We start from the raw sequence: 24,809 nt of genomic DNA, 5'->3' as shown, positions 1-24,809 counted from the left end.
TGGGGGGTGCTCACCTCTTTCATCAGATGGTGCACGGCGTGTGGTCTCCAGCGGTAGCAACCAACCACATAAACCTGTTGGAACTGCTAGCAGTGTTCAAGGCCCTGAAAGCATTCCAAACAGACCTTCATGGAAAGACCGTCCTAGTCCTCAAGGACAGTACCACGGCCATGTATTACCTGAACAAACAAGGGGGCACTCGCTCTCCAAGGCTATCCAAACGGTCCCAAAACAAATAGAAATGGGCTGTCAAAACACAAAATGCTCCTGTCACCAAAATCTTCGGGTGGACGTACTCAGCAGAGACTTCCCACTACCCGTAGAGTGCGAGTGTCGACTTCACAAAGACATTGTTCTCAACGTCTTCAGACTGGGGGTTCCCAGAGATCGACTTGTTTGCAACTCTGGAGAATGCACAGTGCCCAGATTACGCCTCCAGGTACTAGCAGAACCGCTCCAGGGGGAACGGGCTCTGGATAACATGGTCAGGGAATTTTGTCTGTGCCCCACCAAACTTCCCCCTCCCATGCTGAACAAGAAAGTGCACAAGATGCACCAGGAAACAGTCACAATGATCCTGGTGGCCACGCCAACCTTGGTTCTCCCATCTCAGGGCAATGTCAGTCTTCCCTCCCAGGAAGGTGTCATGCCCTTACAACATGCTATCGCAAGACAGGGGGGGGGGAGGAGGGGACTACATCCATGCTGTCAAATTCTCAATTTAACAGCCTGGCTCCTGAGGTCCTAGAGTTCAGGCACCTCCAGCTCCCTCAAAGATGTATGGACATACTTGGGGAAGCTCGGAAACCTAACGCCAGACATTGCTACTCCAGCAAATGGAAATGCTTTGCCATCTGGTGCAGTGGCAGGAGCATTAATCCCATTGAATGCACACCAACACATATTGTACTGTACCTGACTCACTTGCTAGATTCAGGCCTGGTCTTCAATTCCCTAAAAGTCCACTTAGCTGCACTTTCAGCATACACCACGTCCCAGAAGAACGTTTCGTGGTGGAAGATTCCTTTAATCAAAGCATTCATTGAAGGGGTTAAAATACTTCATCCCCTATTGCCAACCCAGCTCCTGGATGGGACCTGAACATGGTACTTACTAGACTAATGGGGCCTTAAAGCACTAACTTTAAAGACCACCTTCTTGGTGGCAATAGCATCAATAAGAAGAGTTAGTGAAATGCAAGCCATCTCAGTTCAAGACCCATTTGTCACGATTCACAAAGATATGGTGGTCTTGCGCACGCACCCAGTTTTGTGCCTGCATTTATTTCAAAGTTCCATGTGAACCAATCAATGGAACTATTGAGGAGAACCATCTCCGATTCCGGAAGCACCTCAAGACCTTCCTCCTTTTCTTCTGCCTTCGCTCCCCCTCTCCCCTGCTGATCTGTTCTCTCTTGGCACCGTGCACCTGATCACCCTCTGTCTTTTGGGCCCAGGTACCTGCTCATCCTGTCACCCTCCCGCACTGCCTCCGGGCCACCCCTTGCACGGGGGTCTGTATCTGTACCCATACAGCCCCGCCCTTTTTCTTCCTGCACTTATCGGACCTACCCTGTCTGCTGCCTTAAACCCAGCCCTTGGCAATTGCTGGCTGCACTACCACTGTTTGTTGCCTTTATTATTTATCTGTTTCTCCTCTGCTTCACACTTTCCACCTCTTCCCCCTCCCCCCCTTTCCATGCACTTTTCCCATCCCCCCTCTCCCATGCACTTCCGCGTTCTCAGTTTCACTGGGCCTAGTAAGATCGCTGTTTTGTTCTCCCCTGTTCCCCTCCCTTGCCTTGTCGCGCTCTGAAACACTTGTGTACGAGCGCGATAGAAATAAAATATCAATCAATCAAAATACAAACCTATTTCCAGAACCCCTCACGTGGCAGAAAGAAGCCTCCACACACTTAATGTGAGTTGAGCGGTGATCTATTACTTGGAAAGAACAAGACCACTAAAGAAAACTAAACAGTGTTTCGTTTCATTGGCAGCTGGTAGAGAAGGGAACCCGGTCTCCAAATCAGTGATTTCAAAGTGGATTGTTAACTGCATCACACTGTGCTACGCACTTGCCAAGAGAGCTCTGCCCTTTAAGCCTAGAGCACACTCTCGGGGTACAAGGGCCTCCATAGCATTAATTGTAAATGTTCCTCTTAAGTCCATTTGTAAAGCAGCAACCTGGAATTCTGTACACACCTTTACACAACACTACTGCCTAGATACACCCACTAGGTCTGATTTTCAGGTGGGACAAGCAGTGCTAAGACATCCCTTTGCTTCTCTTCCTTCTCACATCCCATCACCATCTCTGGGTACTGCTCGCTAGTCTATGCACAGCATGTGATTCTAAACAGATTAACAAGCATCAGAAGACAGATGTAATGCCCAGGTCTCGGCTAAGGTGCAGTCCGTAGTCTATAATATTCGCCTTTTCCGCCAAGCTCTACCCTATGTGCCCAAAGCAGATCGTGCGGTAGTGGTGGGGGCACTGGTCAATTCAAATCTTGATGATTGTAATGGACTTCTGGCAGGAGCACCGAGTAATCCAATCCATCGTCTCCAGAAAGCATAAAATGCCAGAGTCAGACTGGTGTTTGGTGTATCCAAAAATACTCATATATCTGGTCTCCGCCGATCACTACATTGGCTGACGGTCGAAGATGGGATTAAATTTAAGACTGGTTGCCTGGTTTATAGATGCCTGCATGATATGGCACCAGTATATTTAATAAACAAATTGAAACAATACCAACCCACTCCTATCCTTAGGTCAGAGGACCAACTCCTCCTTGTAATTCCTAGGATGAAGTATAGGTCCAGAGGAGATCAGTGTTTTTCAGTGACCGGACCCAGACTGTTGAATAATCTCCCATTATATCTGAGACAAGCTAACTCCTTGATGAGTTTCAGAGCAGGTCTCAAAACTTATCTCTGTAAATAAATTTACGATTTTGGATTACATACTCTGTATGGTATTTGATTTATCCAGTTGGTCCTCCTGGCCCTCCGAGCTCTATTGTTTTGTTCCATCTGCGCCTGGATATGATTTGGTTTGTTGTGCGTGCGTTTAGAAGTGCTTCAAAATGCAAAAAGACATGCATTACTTCCCGTAATAGCATTTCTGATGATTGGATCTTCTTAGATTCACATGCGCCCACCCTTCCTCCCCTCATGGAGTAGAAGGAAGATAGACCTCTTATATCTCTTATGTACTCACTCATGCGGACTGTAAGGCTCCCTTACGGCAGAAAAAACACAATCGGAGGGGCCTTGATGCGTGAAGAATTTTGGGTACACTACACGTCACGTTGGGGAGAGTGTTGGTCACGCCCATGTCGACATCTTATGATCTTCGAAAGAAAGATGCAATACTCTGCAATTACCACTAGATGTCCGACTATATGCACAGCATGTGAATCTAAGCAGATAAAATCATCAAATGCTATTACGGTACGTAATGCATGTCGTATTGTTTTAACACAGGAGATGATGCTAAAGTCAAAAGTACTAGGACGAGCACAGCAGACAAGGTCATTGACAGTGCTAATACTGTTGAGGTGGCCCCGAGGACGAATGAGGATTAAGTTATCAACAGTCAAAGGATTTATACAATCCACATGGGAGGAACTGGATACAAGGTATACAAAGTAACCAAGGACTATCAAATGTGTCAAGTTCAGCCTTGTCAAACCCTGTTGAGTCTGGCAGCGGAGGTGGAGGCGAACCAGCGTGCGAGTGGCGGGCGTTGCCGAAAGACCGAAGGTAAGAGGACACAGTTGAAATGCTGTGGGAGTCCTCCATGGGTTCAGCAGGAGTGAACCCAGGCAGAAGACTGAGCGGGAGAGTGGAGTCGTGGAACAGGCGAGAGAAGTACTGTGCAGCTGATGGAGCAACGCCAGTGAACCAGCACAGCAGAAGAGACTCATGGTCCCAGGAAGTCCCGGTGACATAGCACGATCCCACACAAGGTAACCTGAGGTACAGGAGACGCAGAGGGGACACAAGGATAGAAAGGAGGCTGGTTCACGGAGTTCTCGCATCAGTAGTAGGGATCCCGCTACTGGGTATATGAAAACGGTCTGGGACCCGAAAGCAAGTACTGAGCGCATTAGAGGAAACCGTCCATGCCACAGTGGTGACAATAAGTCCACTGACCACCAGGGAAGTGTCTGGGACACCAACAAAAGGGAACTGAGCAAACCAGGAGAATTTCCTATTCGCAGAGGCGGCATTAAGCCCAGTGATCAACAAAGAAGTAACAAACCAAAGTGGCAAAGCATGAATCGAGACGAGATTATGAAAGAAATGTGCCAAGCAATACCAGAAGAAGGGAGTCATTCTCTTGGTCTTGAACTGGGAGTTGTGCTGGAGACACCAGAGGAAGGGAGTCATTAACCCTGGTTTTATTGGGAACTGTATAGATCGGTGCCAGGAGAAGGGAGCCAATCTCCTGGATGTGGAATTGTATAAAGGATGTGTGAAACCCTCAAGCCAGAGGAAGGGGGTCATTCCCCCTGACCTTTTCGTTGCAAGAGAACATTCTTTTGGACGCTATGCGAGCAGTAGGAGAAGCGCGCCATTCTCCTGAAGAAGGAACTTTCTGTTGATACCTTAGTTGTAGTGTTCGTGATAGACGTAGGTTGTAACGCAGGACGGTGGAGTTTAATTTTACGGACATTTTGACGGACCCTTTAGAACATAGGGATAGTGAGGACCTTTCTTTTGCACAAATGTCTATAACCACCACAATGTCACCTTTTGTGTCCGCTTCCTTAAACACCCTACAACATATACAGAGAATTAATGGGCTGTAACCACAGAAGGGCCGGATCCTGCCACCTCTGCCAAAATTCATTAATCAATGCAATTTTTCCAAAGAAAAGGCCACATATTCTGGTCACAGGATCACAAAGCGGGAACCTCCAGTGTAGGGAGTTGGTGAAAATATTGGCAAACCTCCAACTTGCACCCATGCTGGGTGGAGCACCGTCAACTTGTGGCAGCTTGGCGTAATCAAGCTCCCTCATTCAGCTGTTGCGTGAATTGGGTGAGAGCAGCTAAGATCCCACTGCTAGCTTTGTTCCTCGTGGAAAGTATACAGCTGCCTGAACTCTCCCCCCTGAATGGAAGCAAAACCTGAAATGGCACACTTGAGCGTGTGTGGACCAATGTTGTAGGTGGAAAGTAGGCAAATGAATGCACAGGCAGTTTGTAGGTTCTAGAACAGATTTAATAGTGCCAATAATCTGGTTGGTACCTTCCTGATACTGTTAAAAGTGAATTACGTTTCTTAACTCCTCAATGGTGGTCTTGGCTTTTTTGATTCCGTGATGATCTTTATCCACTTACTCTCACAAGTGGTTCTAGTATGCTGCCTGCAACAGTCATGGCTCTGGAAACTTTGGTGTCATGTTTTCAAGGTCACTCCTTGCTCTGGAGTGGAGTGGAGTGGAGTCTGAAGACCGACTTATTCCAGCAATGCATCCTTGATTAACGTTTGCACCCCTCATCATCCTTGCTCTCGAAAATGGCACACAGCAAATACACTACTAACGTAAGGTGCCAGGAATGCAACACTTCCATTCATTGTATGTGCTGCTGCTTACAGTGCAGTTGTAATTGTATTTGAAGTTTTCACTTATGATTTGCTGTTTGATTTTATTATGGCCTGTGGTGCATGACATTTAGATTTGGGTTCCCTGCTTCTCAAACGCACCGCAGCCTTTCTTCGTGTGCTTGAAAGCATTCCCATTACTGTGCAAATACTGGTACATTTGTGGGTCAGACATTTCAGTGCCATGCTAGAAGCATTTTTGAATTAACTATCTTTTTTCTCTTGCAGTCTGCTATGGTGATGTTTGACTTGGCATGGATAATGTCTAAAGATTCTAATGATATGCTGTGGTATGTATTTGTAACATCGGAATCGTGCTGAATGCTTTTGATCTGTTAATTTAAGATGCCATTTTAACGCATCGGCCATCTGTTTCCTTATAATCTTGATTAAGATATTGTGACAATCTTTTGCTTTGCTATGGCTGCCTGTGTGGGTGGTGTGACCAAAGTGGCTATGCTCCAGCATCCATTGTGTTGTGGGGCCCAGGAGCATTATTGTAAGAGCCTTGTTGTCTTACACCCTTCACCTCCAACTCACCCCACCCAGAATCCCAATTCTTCTAAGGGATGGTTTCAGCAGGGGATAGTCATTGTTTGTATTCCATATTTAGTTTCACAGAAAACACTTTCTTCAAACTAGCTGAAAGTCTGCTCCTCTTTTTGAGGCTTAACCCATAAGAGCATGCTGATGTAAGCGATACTGTGGGAGATGTGGATGTAGGTTAGAGTCGACTCATCAATGCTACCAGGGCAGAGTGCACATACACAACACTTCTCTCAGCTGGCAAGTGAAGCATGGATGCAAAGATAGTGGTGTTTGCTCTGACCGCAGGAACTGACTTCTCTGCATCACCATGCATGCACCTCCCCAATGAAATTGGGATGACTGGTGGGCCTTTTGAAAGCTGAGTCCACAAAGTGGGAACATTGTGTAATCCAATTAATCGCACCCGGATAAGGGAACCTGTAAGGCGGCCACTAATCACTGAATGGCAACAATCAATAACTCCCGCTGTAAACACTCTGACCTGGCCAAAGGGGAGGGGAACAGTGTGGTGGAAACTCACAAGGAGAGGGAAGCTGCGTGCGGCGTTGGTGTAGCTGAGCAGTATGCTTGTTAAGAGGAAGCTGAAAAATTAAGTGGAGGTGAAGAAAAATCTTAAGGTGCTGCAGAAGGCTGAGGTGCAGGAGCAGAATGACATGGCAGGAGAGGATGGTGCATAAGGTGTTGAGGGTACAGAGTGAATCTGAAGGGAGGTACAGAAGAGATTGGAGTAGGTGATCATGAAAAAGGGGATAGAGCATGGTGGCCGAAGTGTGAACCTTCGAGAGCGAATTACTGGAGAGAAGGAACGAGAAGTGCCATAGGAGTGTAGGGACAGTGACAGTAAGAGTACAACAATACAAACCTATCAGTTGTCTGGAGAAGTGGGAGAAGAAATGAGCATGTGGCAGAACAGTAAAGTCAGTAAGCAACCAGCTTGACGGACAGAAGCCAGCTCTAGTGTTGGGCCCTGTGGCACAAGTGACTGGCACATTGTTGCAGAAAGTGAGGCTGGGTTGAGGTCAGCTAAATCAGGATGCTGGTGCCGTGATGTTCGCAGAGATCTCCATTGGGCAAATTAAAGTTTCCTCCCATGTGAGCTCCCGTAATAATCATAGCCAATTTGGCTGCCTGCTTCATGGCATTAGCATCTGTGGATTAGTCTGTTTTTTCACGGCATGCAGATGAATTTTCAAAAGGGCCAAAATTCAAAAGGTTGCTTAGCATGCATACTGCAAAATGGAGCGTTCCATCTTAGTTTTAAAATGTGTTCTGTTCTTTGTTCAAGGGCATTCACTGCCAAGACATGAAAGCAATGACATTACATTGTATTAGGTCTGAAAATGTAGTATGCAGTAATTATTTGTAATGTTTTCATTTTTTTGTGATTTGCTTTTCACATTTAAATCTTAAACAAAGTATATACGAATATATTTTTTTGTTTTTGTTACTTCACAGCTGATTTGCTTTGACAGTCTAGCTCTCTGTGTATGGCAAATGCATTGCTAATGCACCGCTTACAAAAGTGATCACATTTCCAAACAGATAAAAAAAAAACCTATTGCTATAAATACCTTGCTTCTATGAGAAAATCAGGATCCACTTTAGTATGAAGTTTTTAAACAGTTTAAAAAAAAGAAAAATGCACATAGTACAGCTGAGCGCACATTTCTGCCTGAACAAAAGCTGCATGTGGGTCACATTTATAAACTGCAATAACAGAACATTGTGTAAATGACTTGTTTGTTCAAATCAGTATGAGCTCTGATTGATTTGTTCTTTATTATGCGTCTATACACACGTGTTTCAAGGAGCAACACGACAAGGGAGGGGGGGGGACAAAGGGAGGACAAGGCAAACTATATTGCTAGGCCTGTTGTCATTTGGATTGTGCAAGTGCGCAACATGAAGTGCAAGGGAGAGGGTACAGGGCGAAGTGCACCCAGAGCAGCAGGGCCCAGAGTTAAATGCAAGGAAGGCTGGCACTACAGGGGGCAAGGTTGGCCAGGTGGCAAGTGAAGGGGGACTGGCCATGGGAGGGGCGGGAGGTGGGCCTGGTGTTCTGTAAGACTTGGAGGACACCAAGCAGACTGAGCAGGAGCAAGGAAAGGTTAGCAGGGGAGGGGGAGCGAGAAAGAAAAGGAAGGTCTTGAGGCGCTTCCGTAACTTGGAGAACTGGCTCAAGGCTGAAAGGCAGGGAGACGGCTCCAGACACAGAGAGAGAGGAAACTGTAGGTGAGAGCTTCCAGGGAGAGGCAACTGCAGAGGAGAGCGATCTACCACCCATTCTCCTCTTGGAGCAGCAACTCACCCGCAGAGAATTGTAGTTAGTGAGGGCCAGGGCCCCAGTAGACCTTGTGGACGATGCAGAGGGTCTTAAACTTGATTCTTGCAGCCACTGGGAGCCATTGGAGGGATTTCAGGGCCAGAGAAATGCAGTTCCCGGCTTGAGGTGAAGGATAAGTCTCACGGTCCTGTTCTGTATGAGTTGAAGAGGGCGAAGAGTAGAGTTAGGCAGATGGAGAAAGAGGCTATTGTGGTAGTCCAGCCTAGTGAGAACCAGGGCTCTGTAGACAGCGTACATATGGGCCAAGGTGAGGAAAGGGAGAATACCTCTGAGGCGGCACAGCTGAAAATGGGCCTTCGAGGGGATTGGGTCCTCTTTCTGCGTCGATACGCCGCCCTCGAGGACCTCCCTAAGGCAACGCCGCTTCAGCTCAGTCATGAGGCCATGTCCCATGGTTCGCCAGTTGGGGGAAGGCTGGCGCAGCATCTTGCAGTGGCGCGCCATTACTTCAGATGTGTGGGTTCTGGAGATCATAACCCACGGCTACGGTCTTCCTTTCCAACAGAGGCCTCAAGACAATCCACTGGGGAATCTCTTTGAAGAGTCCGGATCCGCTCCTTGCGCAGGAAATTCAATCCCTGCTGGAGAAAGGCGCCATAGAACTGGTGCCTGTAGCGGAGAGGAACAAGGGATGCTATTCCCCTTATTTTTTGATTTCCAACAAAGACGGGGGGGATTGAGACCCATCATGGACTTGCGCGGTTTGAATGAACTCCTCAGGAAGGACAAGTTCAAGATGGTTACTCTCAAGTCCTCTAGGCCCTTCAACTTCAGGACTGTTTGGTGTCTCTCGACCTCAAGGACGCTTATTTTCATGTGCCGAACCATCCCAAGCACAAGAAGTACCTGAGATTCGCGGTTGGCGACTCACACTTTTAGTTTCGTGTTCGGATTGACCTCCGCCCGAGGGTCTTCACCAAGCTCATGGTAGTGTTGGCAGCGCACCTCAGGAAAGGGGGATTCCCGTCTACCCCTACCTGGACGATTGGTTGATCAGGTCGCGCTCTCCCGAGCAAGTCCTGGATCATCTGTCAGTCACCTGCCACTCCCTCCACAAGCTGGGCTTCTCCCTCAACTTAAAGAAGTCCCATTTGACACCAACTCAGCGGCTCCAGTACATCGGAGCAGTGCTCGACACGTCCCTGGGGAAGTTTTCCTCCCCAGGTGAGGGCTCATCACATTCAGCAGATGGTGCACAAGTTTCAACTTGCCCAGACTCTACCAGCGTTCGAGTTCTTGATTGCTCGGCTTCATGGCATCCTGCATTCTTCTGGTGCCAGAGGCCAGGTTGCGGATGAGATCTTTGCAATGGGCACTCAAGCTCCAGTGGTCTCAGTCCTCCGGCAGGATGTTGAACCTTGTTCAGGTGCCGTCCTCGGTCGCCCAGGACCTTCTGTGGTGGGCCATCAAAGACAATCTGGTGAAGGGGGCTACATTTTGGCTACCCTGGCCGGAGGTGACGATCGTGACGGACGCAGCCCTCACGAGTTGAGTCGGCAGTAGTTTGTCTCCGTCTGAGTCTAGACTTCATATAAATCTGTTGGAGCTTAGGGCCGTCAGGCTAGCCCCGAAGGCTTTTCTGCCGACTGTGCGTGGGAAGAATGTCCTGATCCTGACGGACAACAGGGTGGCGATGCACTACCTCAGCAAAAAGGGGGGGCAGGGTCACTTCCTCTGTGCAGGGAGGCGATGCAGCTCTGGTTCTGGGCAATCCAGCAGGAAGTTTCGATCTTGGCAGTTCATCTGGCTGGAGAAGAAAACAAGACGGCGGACGCTCTGAGCAGGCAGAGCGTGATCTCTAACGAGTGGGAGTTGGCTCAGGAGATTCTCCTGGAGATCTTCGCCCTTTGGGGGACCCCTCAAGTGGATCTCTTCGCCTCCTGTGTCAACCGGAAGTGCGAGAGGTTCTGCTCACGGGAATTTCCTCCAAAAGGAGCCTTAGGAGACACGTTTGTGGTGGAGTGGTCATTCCCACTGCTGTATGCGTTTCCTCCAGTCCATGTCATCCCGCAAGTACTGCGGAGGTTTGGTTCCCGGATGATCCTCATTGCTCTGGTGTGGGCCCGGAGGACGTGGTACCCGGACTTTCTCGACTTGTCCATCTGTCCTCCACGTCGTCTACCCCTACCGAGACGATCTCCTCTCACGGGAGGGGAGTCGGGTTCTCCATCCAGAGGTCGGATCCCTCAACCTTCATGCTTGGTTTCTGAAAGGTTGAGGTATAAGGATTGGGAACTCCCTGAAGACGTGATGGAGGTGTTGCTCTCGGCCAGATGGCCCGCAACTAAGTCCCTGTACCGGTGCTGTTGGCGTAAGTTCTGCGACTGGTGCAAGGTTAAGAATGTGGATCCTTTTGCATGTGACATTTCAATGGTTCTGTCTTTTTTTGCTTTCCTTGACCCACAGGGGCCTTCAAGTGGGTACCATTTAAAGGTTACTTGGCGGTGCTGTCCATATTTAAGCGCTCGTCTGAAGAGTGTTCCTATTTTAAAATTCCTTTAATTTCTTAGTTTCTGAAAGGGCTCACTGTGTTCCCTCTGTCACCTTTCCAGGTGCCCGGTTGGGATTTGAACCTTGTTCTCAAGCTTCTGATGGGTGCTCCGTTTCAGCCTTTGCATTCATGCCCTTTGAGACTGTTAACTCTGAAAACTGTATTTTTAGTTGCGGTCACTTCCGCTCGCAGAGTGAGTTAGTTACAGGCACTTTCAGTTAAGGCAGAGATCATAGTGGTGCACCATGCCTGAATAGCAGATGGACAGCCGAGGCTGAGCAAGGTGGCCGTAGGTAGACTGAAGGAGAGTCGTGTCATCCGCAGAACACTGAAAGTTAGAGGAAAAGGTAGAGATCAGGAGGGCCAAAGGGTTGCGAAACGGGCGTGGTATCAAGAGACAGATTCGAAGATGTTCATTTCAAAACCTTTATTCACTAAGGTTCCTGCCTTGGTCTAATGTCTAAATGGCCCTAACTCTAAAGGGAGAGTTCCTTTAACTGTTTCCAAGGGCCGTCGATATCTGAAATAAAAATCTGTCTAAACCTATGCCTGCCATCACTCTTTACAAAAAATGTGTTTGAAAATGAGTGGTACTCAAAAAGGGCAGCTTGTTCGACCTTTTTCACAGTGACCTTGCAATATTCTCAAATACTTTCAATGTCTTTGGTTCCTTGGGATTACCTTGCCCAAGCTTCAGCTTGTCCAAGTTCAAACATCACAAAAAAATATAACGGATCCTTTCGTAGCTTCAGGGATCCTGTCCCCAAGCTTCAATGCTTTCAACACTACAAAACAAGTGTCTAACTTTGCGAGGCCTCTCATGGTTCCCTTCCCCACGCTCAGGCCCTTTCAGTTTCCAGCACCAATTCAGTTCCATCAGGATGTACTTTTCTTTTCATACAGTTCTTTCACATTCTTGGGGTTCCCTTCCCCAAGCTTCAATTCCTTCAGTATCATGCAACAGGTATTCCACCTTGTTGGGCCTCTCAGGGTTCTCTTCCCTAAGCTTGGGCCCCTTTCGGTTTCAAACGCAAGTTCAGCTTGTCAGGATGTACCTTTCCTATTCTTTCTATACAGTTTTTACACATTTCACTTGTGGGGTACATTCAGAGACTCAAAACCGCCACGTTCTTTGCTCCTCCTAGGCGTGACCACTCCGATTTGTAACCCCTCTTTATCTTTCTCTTCTTATAAAACTTTTACTTTCAGGGGCTGCATGCACCCCTTCTCCAGCATGGGGTCTGGCATGGATTCACATGCTCATGAATATTCCCTGTCGTCAGCCCGGGAATCCTCGGTATAGAAAAAATCCGTATCGGTTTCGTTTCTGATCTGTCTTTCTTAGTAGTAACCAATCACTGGTCTCTGGGTCATACTGCCCCCAGCCAATGACTGCCCTCTCCCTAAGCCCCGCCTCTGGCAGCCATCCTCATATTTTTACCACACGTTCAAGTGTTGGGAGTCCTCGTGCTGTAGCTCTCGAGCTTTTGCTGCGTTTTCGTGCTTTTTCAGGAGATTCTCATTTTTCGGTTAAATAGAGCTTCAAGCTCCACCGTTTCTACATCCGATCAACGGGGATCCGTTTTGGAGTTTTCTACGCCCCTCAAGGGTGAAGATTTCGTCGAGTTACGCTTTTGGTGGATTCCAGAATTTCCAAGGCTTACCCCGGACATGGCCCAGGAGAAAGGAAGCTCGAGGCCCGGGAAGCTGTTCAGGACCTGCCCTGGATGCCAGCTTCAGAATGTTTTCAAGGAGGACGAGCAGTCGTTATGCCTCTACTGTCTCCATGAGGACACGACGCATACGGAGAAGGACTGTGCGTTTTGTGGGAACATGTCGGAGCGGACCATGAAGGATCGCCACCTCCGTCTTGCCAACTGGCTGGAAGAGAAGAGCCCGTCAGGCGAGAAGAATAAGAAGTCCAAGCGGTCTTCTAAGTCCTTTGAGGGCGCCCCGGCGGCGGGGGGCCCAACAAAAGGCCAAGCACCGCGAGTCCGCGGGCACCAGGAGCGCCGAACTGTCGGGCTCCTTGGCTGCCAGGCAGGGCGCATCCTCCCCGGCGCCATCAACCACGAGCCAATGCTCTGGCTCGGGTAAGAGGAAGTCCGAGGACCCGGCAAAGCTTCTGGAGAGGCCCCGGTCGATCGCGAAGATTCCAGCAGAGGGGGAGCGAGGCTCGGACATCGCCCCCCCCCTCCCCCCAAGGTGAAGGCCCCAGGCGTACAGAGGTGACAATGGCCTTAATTCACCCTGCTAAAACCTCGATTGAGGATGTCGCAGCGGCCCTGGCTCAGCCTGTGGAGGCTACGCCAGTGGAGGCGACCTCAGGACCCAGAGTCTCCCTGCCACCGCGGAGGGAGTCGTCCTTCAGGCCCATTGAGAAGACCACCACGAAGTCCTCGTTGGAAAAGGTGCGGGAGGGGCAGGTGGCCATCGTGGATACGGACACGACCTCTGAAGAAGAGCTCATCGAAGTCGTGAAAGAGGCCCAACCCATCGGGAGGGATCCCGACGAGGGCGCCGACGAGAGCGACGGTGTCGCCGACGAGGTTCCTCGAGAGCCCTCGCGCCCGTCATTTCCGGCGCCGCAGGATACTTTGGCGGCCATTTTGTCAGCAATTCCTTATGCTCGGAGATAAGGACAAGGCTGCCCCTCCCCCCGACGGAGGTACCGGAGCCAGACCCGATGGGGGAACCAGAGCCGGGACCTTCGGAAAGTCCACCGCATAAGAGAACGCATCCTACACCACCTCTGCGGCCTGCTCTGCCTTCCCCCCCGGTCTACTACCCATGGGGATGATACAGGCACGGACACGGCTATGACGGGTACAGTTGACGACGGAGGTGACGACTGGACGTGTCCCCCGTTGCCCCCTGCTCGGGCGTCCCCACCCGACGAGATTGGATACTTTCATGCCATGATTTCCAGGGCATCCGAGCTCTTCCAGCTCTGCCCAGAAGAGGAGGAAGGGTTCCTTTACCAACGGCGCGAGGCTAAATGGAAGACAGTCCTTGCCGTACCACTTCTTGGTGACATCTGGGATGAGGGGCTCGCCCTCCTCAAGAACCCTGCCACGGCGCCGGCAAAGAGGGACCGATACAAGAAGTAGTACCGGGTCCCTGACGCTGCCCCCTTGTGCCTTCGGGCGCAACCTACCCCGGATTTGGTCGTCGCGGCGGCAAAGAAGAAAGCTGGGGGGAGGGGCCCATCGGCCTAGACATCAACTTCCCCGCCGGACGGCGAGGGCAGGAAGCTGGACACGATGGGACGACGGGTCATCGATCCACAGCGACGACTATCGAGGCGGCCAATGCCCTGGCTATCGTAGCCCGCTAAGACAGGGAGTTGTGGTTCAAAATCACCCTTCTGTTGGACTTACTTTCGGATGCCAAAAGGGCTGAGGCCCTTGAAATCCTACAGGAAGGTGAGATTGCTTCGGACCACGCCATCACGGTGGCAACGGACATCGCCAACACTGGTTTCCGTCAGTTGGGCAACAGCGTTTTCCTGAGACAACGAGGATGGCTCAAGGCGACGGATTTCTGCCAGGACGTACAAACCAAGGTTTTGGACATGCCCTTCAACGGGAACAACCTGTTTGGGAAGGCGGTTGATGAGTCCCTTCAGGCCATCAAGACAGACACAGAGACTGCCCGGGCACTGGGAGTGCTCCAACAACGACAGCCGTCCTTTCGGAGCTCTGGAGGCAGACAAGGTGCCTCCAAGGGATCCGGCAGTGGCTCCTCCACGTACCGCCAAGTGGCAAGATCTTCGTCCCAGGAAGCCTACAGGGGACGCGGCTAGTCAGGTGGTGCCAGTCGCGACAGGGAGGTCAAGGAGGCAAGGCGGCCTTCAAACAAGATTGAACCGACTGTGGGGTTGGGCCCCCGCCGAAGCACCCCGGTGGGAGGCCGGCTGGCGAGGTTCGTCAGTGTGTGGGAGTCCATCTCCACCGACCGTTGGGTGCTGGATGCCCTGGCCCAAGGGCACGCCGTCGAGTTTCAGAAGAAGTGCCCTTGCGTTCCACCCGTGGCCAGGAAGAAAAATCACGTCCCTCAACTACTGTTTGAATTAAGGGCGATGCTCAAGAAGGGTGCCATCGAGCTCGTCCCAAAGAGGCTTTGGGGCTCCGGAGTTTACTCAAGGTATTTCCTCGTAAAAAAAAGACAGGAGGATGGCGCCCCATCCTGGACCTGCGACGACTGAACAAGTACATCAAGGCACAGAAGTTCCGGATGGTCACCCTCCAGCACGTGGTGGGACAGCTGGAGGAGGGCGATTTCCTGTCGTCGTGGGACTTGGAGGATGCGTACTTCCACTTCCCCATTCTAAAAAGACACCGAAAGTTCCACAGTTTCGTGGTCCAAGGGCGGCACTACCAGTTCAAGGACCTCCCGTTCGGATTGAAGTCGGCACTCAGGGTGTTCCCTTGGTACTGGCACACGTCCCAAGGGATCAAGCACTTTTCTGAACGCCACCAGCAGGATACAGGCTGCCTTACTCCGGATTCTTGGAGGCACGGCTTCCTAGTCACGCTGCAGCCCGTCACAAACACCGGACCAACGTCTCCGCACACCGTTCTCCTCCAGGCTGCAACTCCTGCTGCTCTCTGCTCCTTGGCTTGTTGATTTGAACAGCATCCCCGGTTTGCACTCTATGTGAAAAACCACACCGTTTTATAGTTGAATAAACAGTCAAGTGAAGTCTGGTGTGATTGGTCATTATTAAATGCCTGGCCCTGTGGGGCAACTTGAGTTCTTTCTATAGTAGGTTTCCCTTCTTTCCCCATGTTTCTATGGGTAATCTTCACTGCTCCTAGTTCCTCGTCTAAGTATTTGCTGAAATTGGGAAGGGGGAGATGGGTGAGATTGAAAATACCCCATAAAGGCTGAGGGAGAGTGGGTTGGGTTATTATATGGAATGCGGAATTATCCTGTCTCGCCCTTGGGTATCCTCCTCCTAATCCCTCTAGACCCTCCACTCGAGTGATCGGGATACAAAAGCGATGGCCCTTCCCAGGCCACCGGAATGGAAGATCCTGAGGTAGTAGGCAGGAGAATAGTCTGGTTTCTCACAGGGGCCAGGTGGACATTGAAGGGCTAGGTAGGGGGAGAGGATGGAGCCCTGGGAAACACCACGATTTATATAGCACTCAAAGCACAGGGGTATCTAGGCGCTTGATCTTAGAAAAATTGGTTACAGGTATATAATTCAGCTTATCATTGATTGGTTTACAGCCATAAGATGCATTACATAATTGAAGGTTACTTTCTTATGTTATATTTAAATTCATGCAGAAGGTAACATTCTCATACATTTTACACTTTACATACATTTAATTTACAGTCTTAATTTGTTACCTGACTTGCTGAAATTATTTAACTCTCACTGTGCAATCTTTTGCTAATTGTGGATTTCTAGGCTATGTGCTAATTAGCAGGAGTCTTGAAAAGCAGAGTTTTCAGGCTTTTTCGGAATGACCACAAAAATGTCGTTCCTCAGTGTTAATGGCAAGGTGTTCCACAGTTTGGCCGCGATCACTGGGAAGCTGGAGCCGCCCGCTTTCTATCTCCTGAATCTTGGTGTAGAGATTAGGCTGGTGTAGGAAGCCCGGGTGGGTCTATTATATTGGGATTTTGTAATTTGATTACTGAGGTATGCCGGAGCATTATTAGAGGCATTTGTGCATAAGCGAGAGGACTTTGAACTTAATCCTGTCTCGTACTGGGAGCCAGTGAATGTGGCATCTGGCTGAAGAGAGATGTTCGTGTTTGGGTATATCCAGTGCTGCTCTAATTGCATTATTTTGCACGACTTAGAGTTTGCTAATGTTTCTTGCATTGGATCCTTCAAAAAGGGAATTGCAATAGTCTATCCTGGAGAGGATTAATGCTCTAGCCAACGTAATGCAATTGTCAGAGGAAAGGAAGGATCTGCTAGCTCTGAGACGTGTATGCTGCAGAAGAGACAATGGCATTAACCTGTCTTGTTAACATAAGTGAGTCAATGTACACACCTGTTTTTATCTCCTTGGCAACATTGATAGTATTGCCGTCAATATTGAAAGATTTGTATGGAGTGATATCTTATTTAGTTTGGATTTGCTCCCAATGATGAGCGAATGAACAAAAGGGGACGTCGCCATAGGCGTGTCTGTAACACTATTCTTATCGTGACGTGTAGTGTACCCAAAAGCCCTCACGCGCCGAGGTCCCCCAGATTATTTTTTTCCGCCCAGATAACTGGTAGCCCCAATGCGGAGCTCTTCATAAGAGACATTGTTTATCCTGGTTTACAGACTTTGCCGGTTATTTCCCTTTTAAAGTCACTTCGACAGTGCTTCAAATACTATGATGAAGACTGCGGGATCCTTTGATGGCGGTGGACCTCGACGCATGAGACCCAGTGGCAGCGTCATCCACGTGGCCGGGCCCTCTGGCCGGCCTACACAGTAGGGAGAGTGCGGTCGGGGTGGTCATATCTTTTGCCATGTCTCTCCTCTTTCCCCCTCTTTACCATCTAGGTCTGGTCATCTTAATTAACTTTCGCTATGGAAAGGACACCATTTAGGTTTTGACCCTCTTGCAGGGTCAGATACCTGTGGAGAGGACGAGCACGATAAGCGCAATAATGCTGCCCCTTGACCACGACAAGGCGCGGTGCGCGGCTTGTAGACTCCCTCGACCTATAACACATCAGGAGTGCCGCCTTAATCAGTGGGCCGCCTACGGCATGTCGTGGGCTGGATCTTCCCCCATTGCTGCACCTGCTGAAAGTGACGGGGCCACGAGTGATGACCAAGCATCCATATCTGATGCTATTGACCTGACGACAGACACTTCCAAGTCTGCCATGCCTGTCCCCGACCCCTCCAGGCCTGGGGGAAGTCACGCTACGGGGACAACACCCGACAATAGGGGTGTACAAAAGACACACACGAAGTACACAACCCCTTCCCCGGTTTTCGGGTTAGTCGAAACTGGTGAAAGCACCAACCGGACCACCGAAAATGTTGACGAATCCTCTGGTCTTGAAGATCAACAGCCTTCCCTGCATCTGCAGCAGCGGCTTGCGACTGGGCCTTCGAAACTTAAGGGCGCTACCTCAAAATCACATTTGGCCGGCGAATCACGCTCTGGTGACGCTCCGCCCCCTAAGGCCCCGATAGTACAGAAATCTACTGCTAGGCCTCCTAGTCATATGGCTCGCCCCGATTCGCCGAACATCGCCAAAAGTATCGCAAGGATTACTTCGGCAGTGGGTTTGATACCGAAGGAGTCGACGAAACGCAACGAGCTTGCCGCGTATACGTCTAAAGATGTGCCACAGCACCCCAATGCTCGCGAAGACTATGAAGGTAGTCAGGAGCCTTTGTCTAGCACTATCAGTAATACATTTCAACGCCAAAGCCAAGGAAATGATTTTCATTTTTTGCACCTTCTGGTTCGTCTAAATGGACCAGGGAAAAAAGGATTAAGGAAATAGAATCAACATCTCCTAATAATCCTAACGGGACACAAGTCTTTAGAGCGATGTTACTTAATGTCAGATCTGTCAAGCATGCAATAGAGATCCATGAGCTGATTTTGTCACAGGACCTGGACTGTTTATTCCTAACTGAAACGTGGTTTAATGAGACCTTGCAGGCTGTGTTTCACCTCCTGGTTCCACAAGGCTATTTGATACAACATATCAATAGAATAAGAAAGAGAGGAGGTGGGATTGCAGTTATTGTTCGGACAACAATGAAATTGTCACACTTGCAACCTCTAGACTGGGATGAAGACTCCAGATGGGGCATGCTTGTATTCAGTGCTCTCGCAATAAAACTAATAATTATTTTTGGGTATCGACCACCTGGCCCAGCACAGGCTTTCTTGGAAAAATTAGAATTATTTCTTGGAGACACAGGGATTTAAGCATGAGGAGTTGCTATTTCTGGGGGATTTTAATATATGGGCTGAGGACTTGACAGTGGGAGAGAATTAGGTGAGACCCTGGAAGCACATACTTTGGAACCCTTGGCATCATCCCTGTCACACTGCCTGGGTCACTTTCTTGATGTCTTGCTATACCGAGGAAAAATAATACAATATATAGACAATTCCAATATCATGGACAGGCCACTACACCAGAGTATTTGAACTGGTAGTGCATAAAAAAGAATCATCGGATGTGCACATGGAAAGTCGGGGGAGGCAGTGCCGTAAACCAAAAGATTGACTGAAAATGTCAGGGTAAACTCTGATACACGCATTAGCACAGATTGAGGATTCTCTCCCATGTGAGGAGTTCTTCAATAGAGGAACGGAAATCATGACCAGTATGTGTAATGAACAGGCTCCTCTCAACAAGAAAAACCTAGGAAACTCCCTAACCCCTGGTTTTCACCAGATTTGACCAAAGTAAGGGGACAGGTGAGGTCCTCAGATGAAAAAATTGAAAAAAATCGCACAGAGCATAATTTAGAACAGGTTAAGAGCCACAGAAGAATTTATGGGAAAGTGATCTTTGAAGCCAAAGCCAAATTTATAACCGAAAAAAATTGAGGTTATGAATAGACCACGGGAATTGTATGCTGCAATTTCCCAGTTGGAAAACCCTGGGTGTGCATCAGCATCGCCAGAAGCATCACAAGCACAGGCGGATGCATTTAACAACTATTTTGTGAATAAAATAGTTAATGCAAGGGAAGATTAGGGGCATTAAAATATCAGAGCCCCAAGAGGATCTGGAAATAAGAGATTAGTCCAGAACGCATAGCAGACGACATTGGAGTGTGCCAGAATGTATTCATATTTACGGAAGTCTCAGATGAAAGGATCTGCTCTTTGCTTTCCGCCTTTGAAGCCAACTAATGATGTGCTTTTTGCCATTCCATCATCAGTAGCTAAACGAATAGCCCCAGATATCACCCCATTTATTACAAAATTTGTCAACAAATCACTTACATCAGGGGTAGTACCGACAATTTTAAAATAATCGGTGGTTACACCGCTGCTAAAAAAAAAAGCGAATTTTGACCCCAAGAATATTCAGAATTATAGGCCAGTGGCAGGATTGCGATGGCCATCCAAGATCCTGGAAAAAATTGTGACCACTCAACTGCAGAACCAGGTGGACCAGGAGAACCTGCTAGACCCACTACAATGTGGTTTTTGCCCAGGTTTTGGGACGGAGACCTCGTTGACGGTCTGGGATGATTTGTTAGAAACTGCGGATCAGGGGGGCAAGTCCTTGCTGGTTATGCTGGACCGGTCCATGGCTTTGGATACAGTGGACCATGGGACTCTGTTGAGACGTCTGACAGAAGTATGAGCGATGGGGATGAAAGCCTTGCAATGCTTTAGATCTTCAACGAGTTCGAAGTGGAGATTTCTTGTCGGACTCGGTACCACAAAGCTTCAGTTCCCCAGGGATCCTCTTGCCCCATTGCTTTTTAATCTATATGTAAAATTACTCATGGATATCCTGAGGGAGCACGGCATACAGTTTCACTCGTATGCAGATGACACTCCGGTGTTCTTGAGGATACATAATCAAGAGGAGACATACGAGATAGTGGAACGATGCCTACAAGAAATACAGGGCTGGATGTGTGCAAATCGGTTATTGCTGAATGCCAGCAAAACTGAAGTAACCCTATTTGCCTCAAAATACCATCTACAGAAGGGGAAATTGCATCCCCCCTTGCCTACTGGGGACACAGCTGAACTTTTCTAAGAAAAAATAAAAATGTAGGCTGTGTCTGGGAGGACAATATGGGAAGTGGAGCTCAGGTTAGTGCGAAGGTGCAGGCAGCATACCACTCATTGCGCATATTGAGACATACCTTACCTTTCATTGCGAATGAGGATAGAGCGGCAGTTATCGGTACTTTGGTCAATTTGAGGTTAGATTATGGTAGCGCACTGCTGTCGGGCATCCCAGCCTATCAATTGCGAAGTTTGCAGGTGGCCTAAAATGCAGCAGTCTTACTGGTGCATAGTGCAAAAAAATCAGCCCCAACCTCTATTTTGAGAAAAGCCCTACAATGGTTGCCAGTAAAGGAGAGAATGGAGTTTAAAGTCCTCTGTCTGGTTTACAAGGGCGAGAATAAGATGGGACCAACATACTTATCAGACAAAATCAGGAGGTATGTTCCCACCCGACAACTGCGCTCTGCAGACCAAAATATGCTTTACATACCAGGTACTAGGTGTGTTAATAAAGGGGACCGTATATTCGGAGTCTACGGCCCGAGAGCATGGAACAAACTGCCCAGAGAAATCTGAGATTCAAACCCTCTCGGCTTTCCGGAGGGCCGTGAAGACCCATCTGTTCTGTTAGGTATTTCTTATGTACGTTAGCTGGTGCTAAACAATCTCATATGATCTAGTAGACTGCGTCAGACACATGGCAATTGATACATCTGATCCCAGTTACGATTCAATTCGTCTGGTGCACGTTCTCCAGCATGGGGTCTGGCATGGATTCACATGCTCATGAATATTCCCCGTCGTCAGGCTGGGAATCCTCGGTAAAGAAAAAACCAGTATCAGTTTCGTTTCTGATCTGTCTTTCGTAGTAATAACCAATCACTGGTCTCTGCGTCATACTGACCACAGCCAATGACTGCCCTCTACCTAAGCACCGCCTCTGGCAGCCATCTTCAGATTTTTACCGCACGTTCATGTGTTGGGATCCTCGTGCTATTGCTCTCGAGCGTTAGTGCTTTTTTTCGCGCTTTTTCACAAAAAAACTTCGATTCTTTCGGTCAAAAGAGCCTCAAGCTCCACCGATCCTACATCCGATCAACGGGGACCCGTGTCGGATTCATCTGTGCCCCTCAAGGGTGAAGATTTCATCGAGCTACGCTTCGGAGGACTCCAGAAGCTTCTCAGGCCCGGTCTCGGAGATGGCCCAGGAGAAGGGAAGCTCGACGCCCGGAAAGCTGTTCAGGGTCTGCCCTGGATGCCAGCTGCAGAACGTCTTCAAGGAGGACGAACACTCTTTCTGCCTTTACTGCCTTCATGAGGACAAGACGCACGTGGAGAAGGACTGTGCGTTTTGCGGCAACATGTCGGAACGGACCATGAAGGACCGCCATCAACATCTCGCCAACTGGCTGGAGGGTAAGAGCCCGTCTGGCGAGAAGAAGAAATCCGAGCGGTCCTCTAAGACCTTTGAGGGCGCCCCGGCGACGGGGGCCCAACATAAGGCCAAGCACCGCGAGTCCGCTGGCACCGGGAGCGCCGAACGGTCGGGCTCTACGGGCGCCAGGCAGGGCGCACCCTCCCCGGCACCATCAACCACGAGCCAACGCTCTGGGTCGGGTAAGAGGAAGGCCGAGCACCCGGCGAAGCTCCTGGAGAGGCCCCGGTCGAGCTCTAAGGCAGAGGAGGAGCGTGGCAGTGCCCCCTCCCTCAAGGATAAGGCGGTGAGCGCACCTAAGGTGGTGAAGGCCTTGATCCATCCGACCAAGCCCTCTATCGAAACGGTCGCGGCGGCCCTGGCTCAGCCTGTGGTGGCTACACCAGTGGTGGCGACCTCAGGGCCCAGAATCTCCCTGCCTCCTCGGAGGGAGTCTTCCTTTGTGCCCATCGATAGGACCCCCGTGAAACCCTCCGTGGGGAAGAAGGGGGGGCAGGGCGTCGTCGTAGATTCGGCCTCAACCTCAGAAGAGGAGCTGATCGAGGTCTTAAGCCACGGCCTAGGCGTGGAAGAAGGCCAGCCCGTCGGAATGGACCCCGACGCAGGTGACGACGACGACATCGTCGAGGATACCGACGGGGCCCCTGCTCGCCCGTCGGATTCCCCTCTGCCAGCGCCGCAAGACAACTCGGCGGCCATTTTGTTGGCCATACAGTCCTTATGCTCCGAGATAAGGACGAGGCTACCGTTACCGACGGAGGAACCTCTCCCGTCGGGGGATCCAGAACCGGGACCTTCTGGTGTTCCCCCTACCAAGAAAAGAAGGATCCATCCACCACCTCCTTTTCAACCGTCGCGCCCCGTCCAGCCCTCCTCCCCGTCCACCCGAGGGGATGATACGGGGACTGACACGGCAGCGACGGGTACGGACGACGAGGCATACGACGAGGATTTTCCGTCGTCGCCTCCCACCAGGGCTTCTCCGCCCGACGAGATCGGATCTTTCCACTCCATGATCTCCAGGGCGTCCGAGCTTTTCCAACTCTGCCCTGAGGAGAAGAAAAAGGAAGGCTTCCTTTATCAGCGGCGCGAGGCCAAGAGGAAGACGGTCCTCGCAGTGCCTCTGTTGGACGACATTTGGGATGAGGGCCTTTCCCTCCTCAAGAACCCTTCCACGACGCCAGCTAGAAGAGACCGGTACGAGAAAAAGTACCGGGTCCCGGACACGGCCCCCCTATGCCTCCGGGCGCAGCCTACCCCGGATTCCGTCGTCTCCGCGGCAGCCAGGAAGAAAGCGGGGGGGGGGGGTGCGGCCTCCACATCGACTTCCCCGCCGGACGGCGAGGGAAAGAAATTGGATGCTATGGGACGTAGAGTCATCTCGTCGGCAGCGACGACGATTAAAGCGGCCAACGCCTTGGCTTTCGTGGCCCGCTACGACAGGGAGCTCTGGTACAAGATAGCTCCCCTGCTGGATTTTCTGCCGGACGACAAGAGGGCGGAGGCCCTTGAGATCCTGCAGGAAGGTGAGGTGGCGTCGGACCACGCCATCACCGTGGCGACGGACATCGCCGACACTGGGTTCCGCCAGCTGGGCAACGGCGTTTGCCTTCGACGTCGTGGATGGCTCAAAGCTACGGACTTTCGGCAGGACGTCCAGACCAGAGTCCTGGACATGCCCTTCGACGGGAACAACCTGTTTGGGAAGACAGTGGACGATTCCCTTCAGGCCATCAAGGCGGATACTGAGACGGCCAGGGCCCTTGGAGTCCTGCAGCAACGACGAACGCCCTTTCGGAGCGGCGGAGGCAAGGGCGCCTCCAAAGGTTCCGGCGGCGGTTTCGCTTCCTACCGTCAAGCGGCCCGCTCGTCGTCGCAAGAGGCCTACAGAGGACGAGGCAAGTCTAGCGGACCCCGTCGTCGTCGCCAAGGAGGTCAAGGCGGCAAGGCCGCGTCCAAGCAGGATTGAACCGGCCGTGGGGTCGGGCCCCCACCGAAGCACCCCGGTGGGAGGCCGGCTGGCGGGCTTCGTCAGCGTGTGGGAGTCCATCTCCACCGACCGTTGGGTGCTGGACGCCCTGGCCCGGGGCCACGCGCTCGAGTTTCTAAGAAGGTGCCCGCGCGTCCCCCCGTGGCCAGGAAAGAACTTCACGTCCCTCAACTTCTCCTGGAGGTAAAGGCGATGCTCAGAAAGGGCGCCATCGAACTCGTCCCAAAGAGGCTTCGGGGCTCCGGAGTCTACTCGCGATACTTCCTCGTGAAGAAGAAGACGGGAGGATGGCGCCCCATCCTAGACCTGCGACGTCTGAACAAGTTCATCAAGGCGCAGAAGTTCCGGATGGTCACCCTCCAGCACGTCCTGGGTCAGCTGGAGGAAGGAGACTTCCTATCGTCGTTGGATTTGGAGGATGCCTACTTCCACATTCCCATCCTAAAGGGGCACCGAAAATTCCTCAGATTCGTGGTCCAAGGGCGTCATTACCAGTTCAAAGCCCTTCCCTTCGGACTACGGTCGGCACCCAGGGTATTCACCAAGTGCCTCGCACCGGTGGCGGCGCAGCTGCGCCGCGAGGGTATTCACGTCTACCCCTACCTGGACGACTGGCTCATCCACGCCAAGACGAGGGAGCTCGCCGTGGTCCACACGGCAAGGACCGTCCAACTCCTCA

At 50.6% G+C, this 24,809-nt stretch overlaps 1 protein-coding gene across 1 annotated transcript in view; it reads left to right on the top strand.

Annotated features, from left to right (window-relative positions):
* The window catches only part of CDC45 (cell division cycle 45), a 753,019-nt gene that overhangs the window by 324,328 nt on the left and 403,882 nt on the right, over positions 1–24,809 (top strand). Inside the window, exon 8 of the mRNA XM_069620055.1 lies at positions 5,851–5,912. Within this exon, the coding sequence (XP_069476156.1) occupies positions 5,851–5,912 (62 nt within the window). The remainder of the gene's footprint in view (positions 1–5,850; positions 5,913–24,809) is intronic.

Source organism: Ambystoma mexicanum, chromosome 10 (genome assembly GCF_040938575.1).
Source record: "Ambystoma mexicanum isolate Mex_15411 chromosome 10, UKY_AmexF1_1, whole genome shotgun sequence".
NCBI lineage: Eukaryota > Metazoa > Chordata > Amphibia > Caudata > Ambystomatidae > Ambystoma > Ambystoma mexicanum.
Note: the sequence above shows the minus strand (reverse complement) of the source record. Positions and strands in the feature narration are given on the sequence as shown.